Source organism: Leucoraja erinacea, chromosome 4, assembly GCF_028641065.1.
Source record: "Leucoraja erinacea ecotype New England chromosome 4, Leri_hhj_1, whole genome shotgun sequence".
In the NCBI taxonomy this organism is placed as follows: Eukaryota; Metazoa; Chordata; class Chondrichthyes; order Rajiformes; family Rajidae; genus Leucoraja; species Leucoraja erinaceus.
Window position 1 is genome coordinate 16,639,634 of NC_073380.1, and position 20,643 is coordinate 16,660,276.

The following is a 20,643-nucleotide window of genomic DNA, read 5'->3' on the forward strand; positions in this document are numbered from 1 at the left end:
TAGTTGGCCTGGTCCACTTTGTTTTTGTATGTCATGACAATTATCTGCCAAAATACAGGATGTATGTATTCTTGGCAATTTATCATTTGTCCTTTGGACGTATGTGGAAATGTCAATTCTTTCCTGCTGTGCACAATATCTCAATCAATTCATTTGAACCCAGTTTTCATCAAGAATTTCAAGTTCTAATCTCGTTTTTTTCTCTTGATGCGACAGTGCTCTCCTTGGCCAGATAATGTATATGTGAACAGCAGCCCTTCAACCACTCCAGCATTTGCACCAGGACAAGTTGCGGCTTGCAGTGTTCCTCCTGACAGGTATAATGATGCTGATTAAGTTTAATATTGCTGCATTATGACTGAAAATAAATATTAATCCTGCTATGCTTAACATGTCAAATCTTGGGCAGTACAGACTTCTAGCTTTAAGATCTTTTCCTTTTTTACTAAAATGCAAGAAGTTGGAACTGCACCTCATGAATGCTGTTGTTTTACAGTAACTCCTCTTCACCAAATCATCAAGGAGAAGGGACACCACAGTGCGTAGTGGAGGTATGTGTCTCCCCATAGCAGTAAAGGTAGACGATTACTTCTGTTGGGCAATGAACAGTTTACCTTTATCAAAACGTAAATCATAATTTTTGTTTTCAATGCTATATCTTGTCCGATTTTTTAAAAACATTAATTCACAACATGGAATAGATTTTCCTGTTGAATGTGAGGTAAGATCTGCGGACTCTGCATAAACTGGATTAATTACAATTGGAAAGCTTTTACAAAGCTTCCTGCAATGAAAAGCTTGAGAATATAAATTGTTGAACTAGGAATATAGTGATATATAGAAAATATTCAGCTCTTTATACATTATATCTCCAATAGTTATTAAACGTTTAAATTTATTCTGAGTTTATATATTAAAAATCTTGATCTGGAAATTCTTATTATTTGAAATCTTTGGTTAAAATATTGAGGTACTGTACTTATATTCTCAATTATACTCTTTTTTATAAGAGTAGATCCACAGTAGTTTTTAAAAAAAAATGCAAATTGCTTTTAACATTGGGACATTCCTTTTAACCAAATGTATTTCTGGCAGGATCCAAGCATACTTCATTTTGTTAAAGTAGATGAATGATATGTTTTGGCAAATTTTGGATTCAAGAATATCTACAGTCAGCAACATGACTCTCGTACATGGATCAAAATGATGTTTTGATCACAGATCACCCAGAGAGTTGTGAATCTGCGAAATTCTCTGCCACATAAAGCGGTGGTGGCCAATTCATTGGATGTTTTCAAGAGAGAGTTAGATTTAGCTATTAAGGCTAAGGGAATACAGGGATATATGGAAAAAGCAGGAACAGGGTACTGATTTTGGATGATCAGCCATGATCATATTGAATGGCAGCTCGACGGGCTGAATGGCCTAGTCCTGCGCCTTTTTTCTCTGTTTCTATGTCAGAGAATAAGTGTTCCCGTGATGGCATTACATAGTAAATCCGTTTACAATGTATAATTCGGTTTTTGTAAAATGAATTTGTTTGCTTGAATTAAACTGGAGTTCCAATTCATATTTGGAGTTATGGAGAAAAATATTTTTTTCCAAGCTTCATACATTTAGACAAAATGTACCAAATTGGGGCTTTTCCATGAAAAGCTTTGGTGGTGGAAAATATTGTTTGGAATTTAGTGTTATGAAATAATTAAATAATATTACATTGCTTGATTGGTGGCCGATTATGAAAAGGGGAGATGCAACGAGACCTGGGTGTCATGGTACACCAGTCATTGAAAGTAGGCACGCAGGTGCAGTAGGCAGTGAGGAAAGCGAATGGTATGTTAGCATTCATAGCAAAAGGATTTGAGTATAAGAGCAGGGAGGTTCTACTGCAGTTGTACAGCGTCTTGGTGAGACCACACCTGGAGTATTGCGTCCAGTTTTGGTCTCCTAATCTGAGGAAAGACATTCTTGCCATAGAGGGAGTACAAAGAAGGTTCATCAGACTGATTCCTGGGATGTCAGGACTTTCATATGAAGAAAGACTGGATAGACTCGGCTTGTACTCGCTAGAATTTAGAAGATTGAGGGGGTATCTTATAGAAACTTACAAAACTCTTAAGGGGTTGGACAGGCTAGATGGAGGAAGATTGTTCCCGATGTTGGGGAAGCCCAGAACAAGGTGTCACAGTTTAAGGATAAGGGGGAAGTCTTTTAGGACCGAGATGAGAAAATCATTTTTCACACAGTGGTGAATCTGTGTAATTCTCTGCCACAGAGGTTAGTTGAGGCCAGTTCATTGGCTATATTTAAGAGGGAGTTAGATGTGGCCCTTGTGGCTAAAGGGATCGGGGGGGTATGGAGAAAAGGCAAGTACAGGATACTGAGTTGGATGATCAGCCATGATCATATTGAATGGTGGTGCAGGCTCGGGCTGAATGGCCTACTCCTGCACCTATTTTCTATGTTGATGTGGTGTTTTACAAGCAGAACTACGTGCAAACATGTTTTTTAATTGTCAGCATCTATCCAGAGAAAATACAATAACATTTCAGATCGATGACCTTGCATCCCTTCGAGCATCCGGTTTTCTTCTTTATCCATCGTCAAAGATTTTAAAATACGTTGGGAACAAGGTGCTTGAACTTTTTTCTACTGATGCTACCTGATTTGAGTATTTCAATAATTTTCCGTTTTTATTTCAGATTTCCAGCACATGCATTTCTCATTAAAAATTAAAAACTGTATTTTTAGCTGGATACAAGGATCAGCAGATGTAGTTTAGCCTTCAGTTAACTATGTTAAAAATGCAAAACTATTCCTTTCTATTGTGGCAGAAGGTTAAATTTTTCTGAGGACAATGAAATTGCTTCAAAACATAGCTGCTTGAGATACTGAAAATGTGAAGTTTTTAAATGCTGAAGCTGGTTGAAATACTGATAAGATCCGGGAACATTTATGGAGAAATGATCCATTTGTATTACAGAAAAATGTCCTTCAATTAGAATAATGAATCCAAGAGCAATGGAATCCTTAAAGAAAACTCTTGGTGCAATTTGAAGCCAAATTTAACAAGTAGATTTTATGAAGTTGTACCTGTATTACTCCACCAACTTCATCCACTCTTTTTCCCCTTCCGATGTGGTAACTTTCCATCTTTTTGCAACTGTGCTTGCCGTCTTAGCTGAAATTTTAAGTTTACTTGGCAAGAGCAGTTGCTGAGTTGAATTTTCAGACACTTTTTGGTGGAATTGCATGTTTTTCACAGTCTTAAGTTCACAATTGCCATTTCAATGTATCCATTTTACTTGACCTGTATACTTGATATTTTGAATCCAAAACATCTAGCAGGGATTCAGATTCGTGAGACACGATCTCCCATGTACAAAACTATGCTGACTATCCTTAATCAGCCCTTGTCCATCTAATCTTATCCCTCAGAATAGTCTCTAGCAACTTTCCGACTATAGATGTTAGACTCCCTGGCCCGTAGTTCCCGGACTTTTCCCTGCAGCCCTTCTTAAATAGAGGCACAACTTTTGCCATCCGCCGGTCTTCCAGCATCTCACCTGTATTTTATGATGGCTCGTATATCTCGGCCAAGTCACCTGCAGTTTCCTCTAGCTTTCCACACTGTCCTCAAATATATCCAATCAGGCCCAGGAGATTTGTCTACCTTTATCCACGTTCAGTACCTTCGGCACCTCCTCGACTGTAATACTGACTGCCCTCAAGACACTTCCATTGACTGCCCCAAGTTCCCTGGTTCTCATGCCTTTCGCTGCAGTAAATACAGAGGAAAACAGAGTAGATGAGGTTGGAGGAGGTGCACATGAACCTCTGTCCCTGAATATTTGCAATCATGGTTTAATGTTTGACCGCACGATAAGTTGCCATATGACCTTGTATCCACATCTAACATCACCTGACACTGTCCTTGCACCTACTCTGTTGAACATTTCGATGAACTTGTGGCAGAAATGACTTGATGTGATGGCAGAATAATTAGAGCCCTAATTATTTTTTTTAATATGTCACCTTTTGTGCAAAACCTCCCTTCGTCCCCTCTCTCTTCCCACCCCTCTCCCTCCAGCAACTCTGTCCGGCAACAACAATACAGGAGGCTCAACAGTGGCTGCACAAGAATAGATTTGCGACGTACGCAAGATTATTTTCAAACTTCTCAGGTATTGATTGCTGCTCTTTACATTTAAAAACATGTAGTCAGCAAGTATACTTATGCTGTAATAAATGTGAAATGTGTTGTGGCACTTCTGGAACCTTACAATGATACAGAATAGAGTTCTTAAATCTTCAGAAATGCAGATCTGTTTTCCCACAATGAGAGTTGCAGGTAGCAACCTGCGACCTGCAGGTTGTAGGGGAGTAGGGATTGAATACTGATGTCGCATTGCAATGATCAGTTCACTTCTATCTTGCTTGGAACTGTAATCTGAGGAAAAAGATGGGATTTTAAAAATGACACCAGAGTTCCAGTAAATGACAGAATATGTCCACATTGAGATTTTTGTTGCTGAATGTATTGCAAATGATTATCTGTTAGTGCAAATTGTGTTGTGTGACTGAATACCAAAAAAGACAAGGAATCCACAGTAAGTTGTCATGTCCAAGTCTAAAAATTGAAATAATTTTTAAGCTGTTAAAATTCTATTTTCCTTTGTTTAAGTTAAGCTCGACTCTACACCTGTGAATGCTTCATAATTAGTGTCATTAATTACTCTTTTCCCAGGTTCAGATTTATTAAAATTGACTCGAGATGATCTTGTCCAGATCTGTGGCTCGGCTGATGGGATTAGATTGTTTAATGCACTTAAAGCTAGGTAACTATTCAGAAAACTTATTTTAAATCAGTTTGTCTCTTGAGCTTGATTTTTAACACCAATGCAAATGGAGGTGCCCACATGTCATTTAAAGGTAATGGCAATTGAAATCAGTGCAACCAGTCTGTATTTTGAATATTACATTAACAGATTTTCTATCTGCCTGTGCATGTGATCCTGCAACTAATACATGCAACTGAAATGACTGCAGCCATGTTTAGCCTCACCTTTTCAGATATGCCTGACAGATTTATATTAAATAATCTCATATCTGTCTTGGTACTATTCTGAAAAATATTGAAGTAGTTAACTCTCCAAACAATTCAATAGTCTGATTCTTAAAAGAATGATACTGAGAGTATTATTTTACAAATAGGTAGAACATTAGAGTTCTCAACTGTGTTGATATGAGCCTTGCCAGATTATTGTCCCTTTCATCGCTGAATACTTGTGCTTAGTCTACCAAGACCTGCTGGATCTCCCAATCGCTAACCATTTTAACTCCGATTCCCACACTGATCGTTTTGTTCTGGCTGTCTCCATTGCTAGAGTGAGGCCACATGCAAACTGGAACAACCTAATAGTTACAATAGCTGGGTAGTTTGCAACCTAATAGTATGAACATTGAATTCTCTAACTTTAGGTTGCTAACCTACAATTTTGGTTTTCCCATCCTTCCCCTCCCCCCCCATACCTATTCCCTGGGCCGCACCTGGACTCGTACCCACTTCTCCCCTTCCCATTTGTGACTCCCCATTTTCTCCAAATGGCCGCTTGTCAATCTTTCCTCCATCTAAGTGCTCAGTCACAATCCTCCGTGTTGGTGATCATTATTAAAAACTAGAGGACGAGTGAGGACCCGTGTCTCTTATCCCCATGATCATCATTTAATTGCCACTGGAATCAATCTTTCTTTGTCCCTCACTTATCTAGCTTACTAATTTTATTTCCCAATTGTCTGACTGCTCTTGGCTTATTTCTCTCAATGTTGCAAATGGTTCTCTGAATGTTGCAGGCCCACATATTTATAATTTTCCTGTCCCAAACTCAACTGAGCTTCTTGCACCCTTCTCACCACTTTCAAAAGCAGACTTTTATCTAAATTCCAGTTTTCTATTTCCTCGTTCCACATTTTCAGACCCCAGAATCCCTCTTTCCAATCCAATTTCCTCCCAAGACTAGGGCGATTGCAATGCAACCAGCACAACCAACGAATCTTGCCGTACACTGATTAATTCTCTCTTGCCAGTTCCATTTCTTATTATTGTTAAATTGTTTAGGATGTCACCGAGCGGAAGAAATGCTATTGTGGCGGAAATTTTAGCTGGGCCATTTGCAGTTATGCATGGGACATTAGTTTAGTTTTGTTTATTAAATGTCTATAAAGCTACATGATAGCGGAAGTGACTAATTTTCAGTTAAGAGTATATCTTGCCCTGTGGCAAGTCAGCACCAATACATTAGAATAATTTGCACACAAGCTGCAATTTCAGAGTAAAATTTTAAGTACTACAGGTGCACAACCTTTTATCCGGTGTTCCAGAAACCGAAAAGCTCCGAAAACCGGCCATTTTTTCAAGATGTCGTCTGCGCACCAAAGCTCGCGTTTGGCGCCAAACTTGACCCAAAATGACCCACGGTCAACCCAGGTCTGTACTACTGTAGCGGCTGCCTCCTCCCTGGAGACCGGGAGACGCTTAAACATCTGTAAATCATTGCTTAAATGTTAGTCAGTTAGTTTGGAGGGCTTTTATGTGAAGGGGGGTGAAGGGGTAAACTTTAATTCTTAGTCCCCTACCTGGTCGGAGAGGCGGGGAGCGGTCAATGCCTTACCGGGTCGCTGTGCAGTAAGCTCCGCAGCGCTGTGGCCGGTCTGGCCGCGGGCGGCGCCGGTTGTAGCTCCGACCCCAGCAACTCTACCCCTGGCTGCGAGGCGCTCCAAATCCAGCGCGGCCCGCGGCCGGACGCCCCAGCTCCGCGAATGTCAGGAGTCGGCGGCGTCGCAGCGCTGGGATACCAGCGGGGTGCGGGCAATGCCTTACCGGGTCGCCGTGCGGCAAGCTCCGGAGCGCTGTGGCCGCCAACACACAACATCGTGGAGCGTCGCTGGATTTCGATCCGTGCAGCCAGGGGTAGAGTTGCCGGGGTCGGAGCTCCAACCGGCGCCGCCCGCGGCCGGACGGAGCCCCCAGCTCCGCGGCTCCAAATCCAGCGACGCTCCGCGAATGTTGGAAGAAGGCGGCCACAGCGCTCCGGAGCTTGCCGCACGGCGACCCGGTAAGGCATTGCTCGCTCCCCGCTGGTATCCCAGCGCTGCGACGCCACCGACTCCCGACATTCTCGGAGCTGGGACGTCCGGCCGCGGGCCGCGCTGGATTTGGAGCGCCTCGCAGCCAGGGGTAGAGTTGCCGGGGTCGGAGCTCCAACCGGCGCCGCCCGCGGCCGGACGGAGCCCCCAGCTCCGCGAGGTTGGGAGTCGCCGACCAGGTAGGTAGGGGACTAAGAATTAAAGTTTCCCCCTTCACCCCTACACCACCACCACCACATAAAATCCCTCCAAACTAACTGACTAACATTTATGCAATGATTCTCCTGGTCTCCGGGGAGGAGGCAGCTGCTCCAGACTTTTCAAGCCGCCCGCGCTACCTACCTAATCTACGCTAAAAATCTTCCATTCTGAAATCCGAAAATGTCCGAAATCCGACAAGTGTCTGGTCCCAAGGCTTTCGGATAAAAGGTTGTGCACCTGTATCAGTGAAACTTGATGTAAAGATTAGTGAAGTTTTAATTGTGCAGAGTGCATTTGAATAATCTCGACACGTTTCTTGTACAACCTGTTCTTTCCATCCTACCATTTGCCAGTCAGAAAATCTTCAACATTGAACGCCTTCGATCGTGGCTACCCAGCAATTATACCCATTTATTTTATATTCTTTCCATTGAATACATCCATTAAAAATGCAAATTAGAAAATCAAAATGCGCAGATACTGGAAATCTGAAATGAAATGTTGAGCAAATCGGGCAACATTTGTAGAAAGAGGAACAACGACGGGTTCAGATTGAAGACTCTTCATCAGAATTGTTTTGATGAAAGGTCTTTGACCCAAATGTTGACTTTTTCCCTCTTCACAAATGCTGAGTATTTTCAGCACATGGTGTATAACCTATTTGAACTGATCTAGGCTTTTTCCGGTACCATTACTTTGCATTTGTGCACAGTTAATATTTCTGTATTATATAGATGTAGTATAAAGCAGTTTGGAATATGCTTTAGAGAAATTCCGGTTGAGTTATCGTTCGCACTAAAATAGGGTGTTAGTGGTTGTCAAGAATTATAGTGGTATCTTGATCAAGTGGGCCAAGGAATGGCTTATTGAGTCTAATTCAAATAAATGTAAGGTGCTGCATTTTGGGAAATAGAAACAGGGAAAGATCTTCACAGTAAAGGTCAGGGCTGTGGGATCCAGAAATACAAGTACACAGTTCCCTGAAAGTGGTGTCGCTGGTAGATAGGGTGGTGAGACGGCTTTTGACATGCTGACCCTCATCAGTCAGGGAATTGAGTGAAAACATTGGAACATTGTGGTACAGTTGTACAAGACAGCGAGTCTGCACTGGGAGTCTTGTTTTGGTCGCCCTGCTAAAGGAAAGACGCCTTTAAGGTAGAAATGTTGCAGAGAAAACCTCCTAGGATATTGTCAGAACTCGCTGGCCTGATCTATGGGAAATGATTGCGTTTATAAGGACTTTCATTATCCTTAATACAAGGACTGACACAAAGATAGGTAGTGTAGAGGATGCAGGGACTCTGCAGAAAGATTTGGACTGGTTGGGATAGTGGGCAAAGTGGCAGATGGAATACAGTGTAGTAAAGTGTGTATTCATGCACTTTGGTAGTAGGAATAAAGGCGTACAATAGTTTCTAAATGGAAAGAGAATAAAGATGTTCAAAGATATCCTCTCTTGCTCGTTCAATAACCTGGGACAAATCCCCTCGGGTCCTGAGGATGTACAGTGCATTCAGAAAGTATTCAGACCCATTCACTTTTTCCACATTTTGGTACGTTACAGCCTTATTTTAAAATGGATTATTCATTATAAGCGAAAACAGGTGTTAAGAATTTTTTGCAAAGTAATTAAGAAGAAATAACTGAAATATCACATTTACATAAGTATTCAGGCCCTTTGCAATGACACTCAAAATTGAGTTAGGTTCAACCTGTTTCCATTGATTATCCTTGAGATGTTTCTACAACTTGATTGGAGTCCACAGCGGTAAATTAAATTGATTGGACATGATTTGAAACGCACACACCTGTCTATACAAGGTCCCACAGTTGACAGTGCATGTCAGAGCAAAAACAAAGGCATGAAGATGAAGGAATTGTCCGTAGACCAAAAAATCTGAGACGGGATTGTGTCGAGACACAGATCTGGGGAAGGGTATAAACAATTTCTGCAGCATTAAAGGTCCTGAAGAGCATAGTGGCCTCCGTCATTCTTAAATGGAAAAACTTTGGAACCACCAGGACTCTTCATAGAGCTGACCGCCTGGCCAAACTAAGCAATTGGGGGAGAAGGGCCTTGGTCAGGGAGGTGACCGAGAACCCGATGGTCACTCTGACAGAGCTCCAGAGTTCCTCTGTGGAGATGGGAGAACCTTCCAGAAGGACACTATATCTGTAGCACTCCACCAATCGGGCCGTTATGGTAGAGTGGCCAGACTGAAGCCACTCCACAGTAAAAGGCACATGACAGCCCGCTTGGAGTTTGCCAAAGGGTTGCATTCTCTGTTGCTCTGGTCTGATGAAACCAAGATTGAACTCTGGCCTGAATGCCAAGCATCACGTCTGGAGGAAACCAGGTACCGCTCATCACCTGGCCAATACCATACCTACAGTGAAGCATGCTGATTGCAGCATTGTGCTGTGGGGATGTTTTTCAGTGGCAGGAACTGGGAGACTAGTCAGGATTGAGGGAAAGATGAACGGAGCAAATCAGTGAGATCGTTGATGAAAACCAGCTCCAGAGCGTTCTGGACCTCAGACTGGGGCGGAGGTTCACCTTCCAACAGGGCAATGATAACGCAGGAGTGGCTTTGTGACAAGTCTGCGAATGTCCTCGAGTGGCCCAGCCAGAGCCCGGACTTGAACCCGATCAAACATCTCTGGAGGGACCTGAAAATAGCTGTGCATCGATGTTCCCCGTCCAACCTGACAGAGCTTGAGAGGACCTGCAGAGAAGAATGGGATAAATTGCCCAAATACAGGTGTGCCAAGCTTGTAGCATCATACCCAAGAAGACTTGAGGCTGTAATCGCTGCCAAAGATGCCTCAACAAAGTACTGAGTAAACGTTCTGAATACTTTTGTAAATGTTATATTTCAGTTATTTATTTTTAATAACTTTGCAAAAATTGCTAAACACCTGTTTTCGCTTTTTTATTCTAGGGTATTGTGTATAGATTAATGATTAAAAAAAGAATTGAATCCATTTTAGAATAAGGCTGTAACGTAACAAAGTGTGGTAAAAGTGAAGGGGTCTGAATACTTTCTGAATGCACTGTATGTACATTTATGCTGTTCAACAGCCCCAGCACCACCACCTTAATCACAAACTGTCCTTGCATATTGGTATTCTTCATCATGATCTCGCTGTCCTACAAGTCCTGCTCGTTAGTGAAAAACAGATGCCAAGTACTCTTGTAGTAACTTGCCTACATCTTCAGACTTCATGCACAAATGCCTTCCTTTACCTTTGAAATTCCTATAATCTCCCTGTTTATCATCTTGTTTTTAATAGTGGTTGTAAAGATATAAAAAGCTTTGGGGTTTATTTCGGCTCAGAATCTGACTCGCGAAAGCCATTTTGTGGCTCCTTTTGGCCCTTCTAATTGCCTGCTCGAGTTTGTTCCTCTTTTATATTCCTTTTCTTTGCCATGCTTATCCCTCCACCAGTCCTGAATATCAGTTAACTGGCCTTTAAACAATTCCCTCATCAGATGTGGATTTGCCCAGAAACAATTGTTATCAGTGCATCCTCCCAAGCTCCTACCTAATAGCATTGCAGTTTACCTTACTCCATTTAATCACCTTCCCACAATGTCCTGCCTTCTCCCTATTCAAAGCAATCTTTAAAGTTAAGAATTGTGAACACAACTGATAGCTGCGGCTAAAGACTTGTTGTGCAATGTGGTCACAATGTGGTTTTAAAAAAATGAGATGGAGTTTAATTTCCTTCAAGCTAGCTTACAATACTTTGTTATAAACACCAACTTTGTGAAGTTCAGCTCTCATCCCTGTGAATAATTGATCTTTGTAGTTTACCTACGGGATATACAGGATTGTTAATAGAAATAATGTAGAATCTCTATGACCTGTCAATGATACATGATGAGATAAATGGCTTTTTTTTTAAAAGAATGCGGCAATAATTGAAAATACCACGTAAAGCCATAATTTTGCCAGTGGTTAAGTTGATCATTTATCATCTTTAAGTGAACCAATGGATCAAATGTTCACCCGAGTCTTGTGTCTTTGTATTTTCTGATGTAGATCTGTGAGACCGAGATTAACCATCTATGTCTGCCAAGAATCGCAGCGTGTACAAAATATTTCGCAGCTGGTTGGATCACGAGATAGTGAAAATGGAAAGGGTGACAGTCGTGCAATATATGGTAAATGTAATTTAGATTATTATTGTTACATGTACCGAGATACGGTGAAGATTCTTTGTTGCGTGCTGACCAGTCAACACAAAGACTATATGTGATTACAGTGTACATAATTACTGTCCACAGTGAACATGATAAATAAACAGTATATTATTTAGTGCAAGATAAAGTCCAATTAAAGAAAGTTCAAAAGTCTCCAATGAGGTAAATGAGAGGTCAGTACTGCACTCCAGCTGGTGAGAGGACGGTTCAGTTGCCTGATAACAGCTGGAAGAAACTGTCCCTGAATCGAGAGGTATGCGTCTTCAAACTTCTGTACCTCTTGCCGGAGGGGAGACGAGGGAATGACTGGGGTGAGAACTAGTCCTTGATTGTGCTGGTGGCCATGCCAGGGCAGCGTTAAGTGTAGATGAGGTTCGTAGAAAGGTTTGCGTGATGGTTTGGGCTAAGTCTACAACTCTGCAATTTCTTGTGGGTTTGGATGGAGCTGTTCCCAAACCATACTGTGATACTTCCCGATAAAATGCTTTTTACGGATGCATCCATAGCAGTTGGTGAGAGTTGTTGGGTCATGCTGAACTTTGTACGCCTTCGAAGGAAGAGGAGGTGTTGGTGTGCGTTCTTGGCCATCGCCTCTGTGGCTGATCCAGGACAAATTGCTGGTGATATTTGTCCCTAGGAACTTGCAGCTTTCAACCATCTCTACTTCGGTGCCATCAATGTATACCATGGTCTATGTACTACTTCGCTTCCAGAAGTCAATCACAATGTCCTTTTGTCTCGATGACATTGAGACGGAGGTTGGTGTTCTGGCACCAGATTACGAGGTTCTCAATCTCCACCCTGTGCTCCATCGCGTCATTATTTGATATCCAGCCCACTAAGGTGGTGTTGTCTGTGAACGTGCAAGTTGAGCTGCATTGGTATTTGGCTGCATGGTCATAAGTGCATAAGCATAGTAGGGGGCTGAGAATACGTCCTTGCGGGGCACCTGTGAGGATTATCATAGAGAATGTTTTATTACCTATCCTCACCGATTGTGGTCTGTTTGTCATGAAATTGAGGATTCTGTTGCCAAGGGGATGCTGACTAAAAAGTTTCACAAATCTGGAGATGAGCTTTGTTGCGTATTTGTATTTGGATGCTTATAACCATATAACAATTACAGCACGGAAACAGGCCATCTCGGCCCTACAAGTCCATGCCGAACAAATTTTTTTCCCCTTAGTCCCACCTGCCTGCACTCGTACCATAACCCTCCATTCCCTTCTCATCCATATGCCTATCCAATCCAGCTTGGAACAGACTTAAAATAATACTCAGACACGGGAGTTACTAACAAGCTTCTTTATTCCAGGACCCCACCTTGAGTCTCTCCCGCGCATGCGTACATTGCCCAAGACATCACATATGCTAATTATATCACATACCTAATACTCCTCCCCCTTTAACTTGGAGGCAGGTAACACCATTTCTATTACATACCTAACAAGGTTGGATGGAATAATGGTATTAAAAGCAGCTGTAGTCGATGAATAGGAGTCTGACATAGTTGTCCTTCTTGTCCAGTTGTTCCAGGGATGAGTGTAGGGCTAGGGAGGTGACATCAGCCGTGGACCTGTTGTGGCGGTAGGCGAGCTGCAATGGATCAAGGTTGCGTAGTAGGTTGGAGTTAATGTGTGCCATAACCAGCCTCACAAATCACTTCGTGATGGTAGAAGTCAAGGCCACTGGACTGTAGTTTGTTAAGGCATGAGATCTTGCTTGTCTTTGGCAACGGGATGATAGTTGTCATCATGAAGCAGGTGGGTACCTCAGAACAGAGCAGGGAGAGATTAAAGATGTGTGTGAACACTGTTGCTAGTCCTCATGCCCTGGCCAGGGACTACATCCAACCTGTTGCTCTTTCGGATTTGCCCTCGGGAAGGACGATCTTACTTCTGCAACACTGACCCTGGGAGAAGACGCACTTGGGTCGTAGAGTCATACAGTGGAAACAGGCCCTTTGGCCCAGCTTGCCCACACTGGCCAACATGTCCCAGCTACGCTAGTCCCACCTGCCTGCACTTGGTCCGTGTACCTCCAAACCAGTCTAACTCTTTCTTAAATGTTGGGATAGTCCCAGCCTCAACTACCTCCTCTGGCAGCTAATTCCATACATGTGAAAAAGTTACCCCTCAGATTCTTATTAAATCTTTTCCCTTGGTCCTCGATTCACCTACTCTGGGTAAGAGATTCTGTGCAAGTACCAGATCTATTCCTCTCATGAATTTATACACCTCTATAAGATCACCCCTCATAGAGACCCTGTCTCCTCAACCTCTCCCTATAGCTCACAGCCTCTAGCCCTGGCAATATCCTCGTATATCTTCTTTGAACCTTTTCAAGCTTGACGATATCAGATTCAGATTCAGATTCAATTTTAATTGTCATTGTCAGTGTACAGTACAGAGACAACAAAATGCATTTAGCATCTCCCTTGAAGAGCGACATAGCAAACGATTTGAATAAAAAAAAATAATAAGTGTCCGGGGGGGGGATGATTGGCAGTCACCGAGGTACGTTGTTTAGTAGAGTGACAGCCGATATCTTTCCTATAACATGGTGCCCAGGACTGAACACAATATTCTAAATGTGTCTCACCAACTTCTTGTACTACTGCAACATGACCTCCCAACTTCCATGTCATCACCCTGTTGGCCTTCTGCTCAAAGCAAGCATAGAATGCATTTTCGTCAGGGAGGGTTGCACTATCGCCATTTCAGCCATTTATAGCTTTGTGGCCTTGCCACAGTTGGTAGGTGTCCGAGGGGTTGTACTGGGACTGAAGTTCATAGAGAGCTTTCTTGTACCACTCAAATGTTTGACTTCTTTGAGAACAAACAGGACTGTTTGTGATTGGGGAAGACTAGAAAAGTCTGAATATGCATGTGGTGGAGGTGGTGCTGCTAATTGATTGATGGCCGATAAAGTTAAGTGTGCACAAGCTTGTTTGAATCCACATCTGATTAATCTCTGGCTAGAGATTTTTCAAATAATTAGCACCTCTCCCATTTGCCTTCAGGACAACATGTTCATGTAATGGGCCATTCCAACCCTGTATCTAATTTCCAACATTCAGTTCTCTTTCTCTCTGGCCTCGTATTTCATACTTCAGTCACCTTTTCCACAGTCACCTGGTGCACCTTTGGTCTATGTCATCTTCCTTTTAAGTCAACATCATCCAGTTTCATTTGGCCTCTGCCCATTTAAAGAGTTTTCCTTGTGTTCACTTGATCATCTTTCTCCCCTCTACCTACACAAACATTCTCTGACTTTAACGTTCATTTTTTTTTTTGTAATATTGGTTTTAATGAAAAGTCAACAACCTGAAATGTTAGCTCTGATTCTCTCTCTCTCTGCACATTTACCACAAACTTCTAAATGTTTTCAACGCTTTGCATTTGTATCGTGTAAATGCTATATTTTTGTCCAATGGGATTTGCTGGAATGCACTGCATTGCTTGTGCATTTGTATTTATGTGCTCATCCTAAATGCTACTTCAATGAATGAATGTTTGGTTCATTACCATATGAATACAATTTTTTAAATATGAATCTTTTTTTAGTAACTGCTTTGATTTCTTCAAATTTAGTCAGATATGATACAGCAAGGAAACTGGCTTTACAGCCCAACTTGACGATGCCGGACAATAGTTCTTAGAGCGATACGGTGTGGAAACAGGCCCTTTGGCCCAACTTGCCCACACCGGCCAACATGTCCCAGCTACACTAGTCCCACCTGCCTGTGTTTAGTTTATGTCCCTCCATACCTGTCCCATCCATGTACCTGTCCAACTATTTCTTAAATATTGGGATAGTCCTTGCCTCAACTACCTCCTCTGGCAACTTGTTCTATACACCCACCAGCCTCTGTGTGAAAAATGTACTCCTCGGATTCTAAGTTATTACCTATTCCTATTCACCAGTTCTTAGTGAAATTCTTATTTGAAAGAGCAAGTAAGTTCCCTGTTGGAAGATTGAATGTACTTGCTGGGATGGTAACTGACACCATAGTAGTACCTAAGGCGAAGGATGGAGGAGTTATGCAGCTCATCACATTTGGAGAAGTTGAGCATTAGTATAGGGTTTTGTGGAACGTGACTGAACTGGTAAGCGTGGGAATTCAAATTCCATCGTGTCATTTCGTTACTGTGATGAAAATCTAGAACAAAAATATAATGTAACCTGCTGGATTCTCAGAACACTCATTCATGCTCAACACTGCTCTTCATGCTGTTCTCAACCCCTTGTAGTCTTGTTGACTGAGTTCTTCAATGACCTAGTAAACCATTCTTTATTTATCAACCTGTTGCAAAAGGCACTGCCAGTTCTAAAATTGATTTGTAATTTGAAAATCCAAAGGTTACTGTTGAATGATTTCCTATGAGCAAAAATCTCTTCTCTAAACACTGGAGTAGTGGAGAAATCGCCCAAAGATTCAGTGTCGGGACATTGTTAGGGAAGTTAGGGGATTAAGACAACTTTTGTATAAGTTCATATCTGTATGAATTTTAGAGTATTTTTAGTGTTTGAATGTTACTTATATTTCTGGTAAGTTTTTGACAGTCTTGGCTAAACATAGAAACATGGACAATAGGTGCAGGTGGAGGCCATTCGGCCCTTCGAGCCAGCACCGCCATTCATTGTGATCATGGCTGGTCGACACCTATCAATAACCCGTGCCTGCCTTCTCCCCATATCCCTTGACTCCACTAGCCCCTAGAGAGCCATCGATCTAAAACAGTACATTGTTTTTAAATTCGTCATCTGCCATAATGGTATTTAGATTTATAGTTCCAGACTTTTGGACTACTTTTTGGTAACAGTCCCACCATGTGCCTGTCCGTCCTACGTATTAGTTCTAATGTGCATTGAGTTTTTTTTTTATCTGGCAGGAATTGGAAGACCACACAAAGATTCAATCCATTTTGTAACCTTTTTAATGATGCTTTCTTTTCAGTATACCATGCCATCTACCTGGAGGAATTGACAACAGCCGAACTTTCCAAAAAGATTGCAACTATCTTTAGTATATCCCAAAATCAGATAAATCAAGTTTACAGACAGGGTCCGACAGGTATTCATGTTCTTGTCAATGATCAGGTAAGTGTCAAGTCTGAAGATCATTTACTGATACTAGTAACGGATTCCACTGTCATGATTCAATGTCGAGTTCGATTGGGGCTGTTTGTAATTATGTGTAACGTTCCATTCAGTTCTCAAGTATGTAAACATGACCATTGCTTCTTCAGTAGACATTCGCTTGCCTGAGCCAATGGATCACAGATTTAAACCATGAAGAAATATATATGCATGTTCCAGATCAAAACATTTCAGTGCCATTTTGTTGTGTTTCAGGATATACTTTAAGACAATTCACTAGTCCATACCTAAAATGAGAATTTTCACATGATGCATTCTAAGAGGGATTTACAGTGGCTGCTCAGATTAGATATCTTAATTTAGAGAATCAAAATCAACACTGCAACATTTCAGTGAGTTCAATTGTTGAGTAAATTTAGTGCTGTAATCAGCAGATGTTTGGACAAAAGCCATCAAGGAAGGTAATAAGTAAGCAGGAAAGTGGAAAAGATACAACAGTTGCCTCGATTTTTATTTTATTGGTTTATTGTCACATGTATAGTGATCAACTTGAAGAGTCAATGCAACAAAATTTTGTTCAATGTGCACTGTGTCTATGTGTATACCTGAATGACAATTAAAGTTATATTCATTCATTCATTCAATAGTCTAGTAATATTACACTACACATGAGTACAACAGTGCAAAACAGAAAGATCACTGCAGAATATGGTATTACAACTGCAGAAAATAAAGTGCATTGCCACAGTAAAATAGATTGTGAGATCGGAGATGCCTCCTTAGCGTTTAAGAGGTTGAGTTTTTGACAACAATTGTGCAGTGGAGCAAGTTTCAGGGGCAATGTGGCCCGACGTTGTTCTCTCGTGCGTCTGAATGATTGTACATTAACCTCAACTGTTTGTCACTCTCACCCCATACTGCCCCCAAGTGAGATCAACATTTTAAGAGTAAGTGAGATTTCCTGATGTTCTGGATGCATCCTTCAAGTGACACCTACAACCATTATTTTCACTTGTTTAGTTGCTCCCTGTGGAACCTTGCTCAAATTGGCTGCCTGCTCCCTACATGATTTCTTTTAAGTCCAGTGATTCCCCTGGAACACGTTTGTACTAATCACACTAGCAGCATTCGGTCCTTGGTCTTCTATGCCATGGCGATTTAGCTGCTTATCACTGTTGCACGCAGCTGCCCCCTTTGAACTCTCTGATAGTGCTTTCCAGATTGCAATCAGTCTTCAAATGAAAAATCTCTTCTTCGGATCACCCTTTCCTTTTCCAGTGCAATCACATCCTTTTCCTAGTGTGGAATTAGAACAACACACAATACTTCAGTTGTGGCTTAACCAGAGATTTTATTGAATGAATGAATGAGTTTATTGGCCAAGTGTGTAGACATACAAGGAATTTGCCTTGGTGCTCCGCTCGCAAGTAACAACACGACATACGGTAACAATTAAGAATAAACCATAAAACATTAAAAGCTGTACCTTGATCTCCATACTCTCATGCTGTAGCTAATGAAGGCAAGCATCATGTATGCTTTCTTCACCACTGTTTACCTGGAATCTATGGCCTTAGACAAGATCTCTTACTTCCTTTATGTCCCATCGTGCCTTGACACTCCTATCTTTATTTGATTTCTGAAAAGGGATCACCTTGCACTTATTTGAATTAAATTCCATCTGCCATTGTTCCATCCACCTGATCAATATTATTCTGTAACCCAAGACTATCCTTGTCACTGTCGTATGATCTGCAAATTTAGTATCTCTTTGGCACACCACAAGTCAAGGCTTTCAAATCACAAAGGAGACTCTCCACCTCCTATTAGTGACCCAACTTTTGATCTTAGTTTGCAACGTGCCTTCCATCTCATCTACTCTTATTACTTTTTTTGGACCAGCCATTCAAATGGGAGCTTGTTTCCCTTAACTAATTCCTCCAGCTGACTGCAATATATACCTGATCAAAATATTGCTGAAATGGATGTTCATTTTCTGAAATTTTTTTTTGCAGATGGTTCACAACCTCCAAGATGAAAGTTGTTTTGTAATCAGCACAATAAAAGGTAATTGTTTTCTTAAATGATTTTGTACATGCCAGCCTTGCATCAAACAGACTGATACCATAATTTTTTTTTTTTAATTTTGCAGATGAAAATACAGAAGGCTTCCATGTGATTTTGAAGTAATTTCCCCGCTTAGGAGTTGAGCTGGACTACATTTTTGCATATAGAAGCTATCTTTATTATGACAAAGGACATTGTGCAAATCCATGTAAATGTTAGAATCTGACTTCACTGTACAAAATGTTTCATATTGAAAACACAGCCGGACTGTTCAGTTACCTTACTGTGAGTTTGAAACTTCTGAAAGTATCACTGCCACCACTCAGCACCCTCTCTGCACATCTCGGGGTGCAGCAAGTTTGAGGGTAGGCCTGGATTCCACAAATTATGGTTCAAAGTGGTCTTTATAAATGTCGAGGAGGAAAATGGCCAGTAGATACAGTTTTGCACAATAATTGTCTCATTTGAAGCATTAATGCTTCATCCTATTTGTCTAGTTTCTCGATTATTGATTTTAAATTTGTGTTGAAGTATGCTATGTTATTTTAAAATGTTTTGCCTTTCTTTGTGCTGTCATATATTTTACTGTCTTTAAAATGCTAGTTTGCCCAGCTAAAACTGTATTCCCAAGATCATATAGTGCAGTTGCTAATCTGCGGGAAAGAAAGACAGTATCAAAATTGCAATTTCAATTCAAAGTGGCAGCTTGCACTTTCTTAAACTTTATTCTATCCCAATTCCCTGAACTGTTTCCTTTAGGTTATGTGACTTTTGGGGGGGAAAAACAGTCAGCAGCTTCATTGTGGAGGCTGACCTTATTTCTGCATTAAAACATTTAGTGCATTTTAATGTTTCATTTCATCGTCAGATCTTTTACCTGTAGATAAACAGCAGTTGTGGGATAATAAGCAGCTACTTGTTTTAATAATGGCCCACAATTGCTTTTAGATCAGATGAAAGGCATTTTCTGTATTTAAAATACAATAAATTTGAAAGTCCATAATCAAAACCTATGCTTTTGAAAGCAGTAAATAATGTAATTGTCCTATAATTGATTTAAATCATAATTGTGCCTCGGTGACCAAATCTCACTGCACTGATATGTTAATAAAGTATTCTTTGCTTATTTTCTAAATGTTGAGGGATTATCATTATCACTTGGCATTCGAGCATTTTCAGGTCGAGCATTAATGACTACAAATCGCATTTGCTCAACACTGCTGCCCACTTCAACTTGGCAGTTAGAATTTTTTTTACAACAAAGCAGTATAGTATCTTTAGGTGTGTAAAGTTCAGATCACAATTTATTTATTGGTGTCCAGGTGCAAAGAAAACAGCCATAGGTATTGTTTCACTTAATTTATGATTACAATAAGCACCGGCAACTTTGTTTATCTTGATTTAAAGATCTTATTCTGAGATGCATAAATTGAACTTGCCTCTAATAAAGTTTAATTTTTTTTTTTTTGCAAAAAAACTTTGTAAACAGTGTGTTGAAATTACTGTGAAGGTGGTGGGTCTTGCACTTGATCAGGTAACCTGCCAACCTGCTTCTGCTATACATCACATTGAGCCGGCGAGAGCGTTGGGAGATACAAAGCCAAGTATACAGACGATACTTGGCTCTCCCTGGGCTAACACTCTAATGAATGAAGACATACACCAGATTTTATACTGTTTTGGAAACATAGTCACATGTTCATACAGAATTTCAGCAATGATGTCTAACATATCAATCACAGCTCTACCCATTCAAAGCATGCTTGTCACTAATACAATACTTCTCATGCTATGGTTATATCGATCACAAACTTTAGTTAGAAACCCACAAATAACAGGAAGTTAGTCAAAGGTCTATCATCTGCAGTACCTTCTAAAACAATGTAAGGATCCTTATCAATTGTAGAGAATACCAATTT

General features: G+C 41.1%; 1 protein-coding gene across 5 annotated transcripts in view; it reads left to right on the forward strand.

Annotated features, from left to right (window-relative positions):
- Positions 1 to 20,201, forward strand: part of LOC129696184 (upstream-binding protein 1-like) — a 112,535-nt gene extending 92,334 nt beyond the window's left edge. For all 5 annotated transcript variants that reach the window (XM_055633803.1, XM_055633800.1, XM_055633802.1 and 2 more), the window contains 8 exons: positions 217 to 317; positions 497 to 551; positions 4,091 to 4,184; positions 4,748 to 4,838; positions 11,394 to 11,515; positions 16,515 to 16,657; positions 18,673 to 18,724; positions 18,810 to 20,201. In XM_055633803.1, the coding sequence (XP_055489778.1) occupies positions 217 to 317; positions 497 to 551; positions 4,091 to 4,184; positions 4,748 to 4,838; positions 11,394 to 11,515; positions 16,515 to 16,657; positions 18,673 to 18,724; positions 18,810 to 18,847 (696 nt within the window). In that variant the 3' untranslated portion in view covers positions 18,848 to 20,201. The remainder of the gene's footprint in view (positions 1 to 216; positions 318 to 496; positions 552 to 4,090; positions 4,185 to 4,747; positions 4,839 to 11,393; positions 11,516 to 16,514; positions 16,658 to 18,672; positions 18,725 to 18,809) is intronic.
- Positions 20,202 to 20,643: the final 442 nt, after the last annotated feature.